The 2719-nt window shown below is 49.0% G+C and overlaps 1 protein-coding gene across 2 annotated transcripts in view; it reads right to left on the bottom strand.

The window, feature by feature from the left end:
• LOC107102750 (hydroxymethylglutaryl-CoA synthase, cytoplasmic-like) overlaps positions 1-2719 on the bottom strand; it is a 13621-nt gene that overhangs the window by 4710 nt on the left and 6192 nt on the right. For both annotated transcript variants that reach the window (XM_015402166.1, XM_015402167.1), the window contains exons 2-4: positions 1974-2422; positions 279-404; positions 30-194 (exon numbers count right to left, since the gene is read on the bottom strand). In XM_015402166.1, the coding sequence (XP_015257652.1) occupies positions 30-194; positions 279-404; positions 1974-2422 (740 nt within the window). The remainder of the gene's footprint in view (positions 1-29; positions 195-278; positions 405-1973; positions 2423-2719) is intronic.

Raw genomic sequence — 2719 nt, 5'->3', positions numbered from 1 at the left:
GCCCCGCCTCCCGGCTGAACAGAACCCACCTCTCTGCCACTGGGCGTGGATCTTGTTGCGGTATACGGCGTAGCAGCGGTCCAAGGCGCTCAGGTAGCACTGGATGGACAGCTTCCCGTCCACCACCGGGTACTCGGACACCATGTCGGGTTTGTAGAAGTCGTACGCGTGCTGCATGTGCGTTCCCCGCAGACCTGCAGGATTCAGAGAACACACGCCTGTTGCCATGGCAGCATACTGGCTGCGGATCGGTCACTGCTCTGGTTATCAACCCTCACCTCTTTCAAAGGCCAAAGGCGCGTTCGGCCCGACCAGCATGGCCACCGCTCCGGCGCCCCCTGTAGGCCGAGCGCTTCCTGTTGCGTAGACGGCGATGTCACCTGCAACGACCAGGGCGTAGCGTCCTGCAGAAAGAAAACGGGTCAGAGTTCTGATGGATAACGGCTTCTAGATCAGATGGAGCGGCGTGAACAAACAGCTGAGCGCTAAAGTAGAGCGCTGGTTAAAAACCTCTGATCATCAAACTTTATCAACAATTATTCAAAGAGTGACGGTAGAAGGTGATGCTGCCCAGAGCCGCTGATAAGGAGGAGGCAGAAAGATTAAACTCATTAAAACAGGAAGAATTTGGGAGGAAATGAACCACAGATGCTGTTGCCATGGAAACCACTGCTGTAGCTCCCAGAGCTGCTGGGTCCTGCTTCCTGCCAGAGACGTTACGCCATGATTGGCTGAACGTTCCCACATGATGTAAATCATTATGGTTTCCTAGGCAACCATAATAACATCATGCAGCGTCAGTGTGTCGAGTCTGTAGCATCTTTAGCGTTAGCGTGGCTAATGACCCATGAAGTTTTAACTGATTGATAACAAAACTGAAAAAATGTGTAGCAGCTGTTCAACCATGATATAAAGAGCTGGGTAGCGATGTGGCTAGCTCAATATGGCTAACTGAGCGAGCTAAAAGAGGCTAACCTGTTAGCTAGTGGTTAGAGCGTAATAGTTCATAAGCCTAGTTAACAAAGTAAAGATCTCTGGACTTCTTTCTTTAATTAAGCCTTTAGATTAGATGAGCCTCTGAATGATTGATTACTTACTGAAAAATTCAGTTGGAAAAAGTCCAGAAAAAAGGTAAAAATTGTAAAAGTTAATAAGCCTAGTTAACTATTATATTAAGGTTTATAAACTAATAAATGTCAGTTCCAGTATCAGCATTAATGCCTCTAAGGTTATATTGGACCAAATGTGTTTCTTTCACTATCAGAGTGTTTTTCATGAATTTCTGACTGAAGAATTTTTGTTATTTTTCTTAATATATTCGGGAGAGTTGATGCTTCTTGTTATTACATTAATATTCATTTTTACCATCAAAATAATCCAGATTATTTTGATGTTTCAAAGGTAATAAAGTCTGATCCTATTGGCTGAAAATGTTAATATTCAAAGTATTTTACTGATTTCCCTATAAAGGGTTAAATAGCAGAGCTCAGTCAGTCTTAGAACGTAGAACTTTCCATCCAGACTGACAATGATTGTTTTCTACTTTAGATCGCCGATGAAATGTAAAATAATAGCAAATATAGAGAATAATATGTTGAGACTCCAGAAAAGATCTGATTCCTAAGAAACGGGTGCAACGCAGTTTGTCAGGGTGGACTTTCCATATGATGACATCATAAGAAGGGGCGGGGCCTGAGCAGATCTGGTGCCTACACCTGCATCCTGAATGATCCTGAAATCATTTCAGCTCCTCCTGTGAGACTCCCGCCGCCATTAAAATCATCCCAGTTCTGATTGGACCGACGGGCTTTAGAGGACGCCGTCGGACGGTTTATGGACCTGAGATGTTCTGACAGCTCTACGTTTGGGGTCAAAGCTGGACTTCCTGCTGCCACACGGCAGAACCTCCTCAGGCCCGTTTCTGAGGTGAAACGGGAAACGGAGACGGCGAAGCTCAGAGATCGTTGACCTACCGTCCCACGAACTGGACTCCACCCAGTTCACGGCGTTGAAGAGGGCGGCGGTGCCGCCGTAGCAGGCGTTGGTGGTGTCGATGCCCTCCACGTCCGTGTTGCCCGAGTCCTCGAACAGCTGCATGAGGACCGTCTTGACGGACTTGGACTTGTCGACGATGGTCTCGGTGCCGACCTCCAGCCGGCCGATGCAGTCGTAGGACAGGCCGCTCCGCTCCATCAGCCTCTGGACCACCGTCAGACACAGGGAGTTGATGTCCTCGCGGTCCGAGCAGAACCCCATCCGGACCTGTCCCAGTCCCACCGTGTACTTCCCCGCCGCCACGCCATCAAAGCGCTCCAGCTCGGCCTGGTCCACATACTGGGATGGGAAGTACAGCTCCATGGCGATGACCCCCACATCTTTGGGCCACGGCCCTAAGCAGCTACTGGAGGCGGAGCCTGGCATCCTGAGGAAGAGGAGGAGAAGATAAGGGGAGGAAGGGGTGAGGAAGAGGGGAGGTTCTGAGGATTTAAATCAGGCATCCCCAAAGTCGGTCCTGGAGGCCCCCTGTCCTGCAGGTTTTAGAGGTTTCCTTCCTCCAGCAGCTGATTTTAATTGAAAGCTGATTAACAGACTGACAGATTAACAGGTCTACTGCAATCATTATAACCAGCTGTGCTGAAGCAGGGAAACCTCTAAAACCTGCAGGACAGGGGGCCTCCAGGACCGACTTTGGGGATGCCTGCTTTAAATCCTCACAACC

The sequence above is a fragment of the Cyprinodon variegatus genome, unplaced genomic scaffold, assembly GCF_000732505.1.
Source record: "Cyprinodon variegatus isolate N-32 unplaced genomic scaffold, C_variegatus-1.0 Scaffold1311, whole genome shotgun sequence".
NCBI classification, from domain to species: domain Eukaryota; kingdom Metazoa; phylum Chordata; class Actinopteri; order Cyprinodontiformes; family Cyprinodontidae; genus Cyprinodon; species Cyprinodon variegatus.
This window is presented reverse-complemented; position numbering and strand designations above follow the sequence as displayed.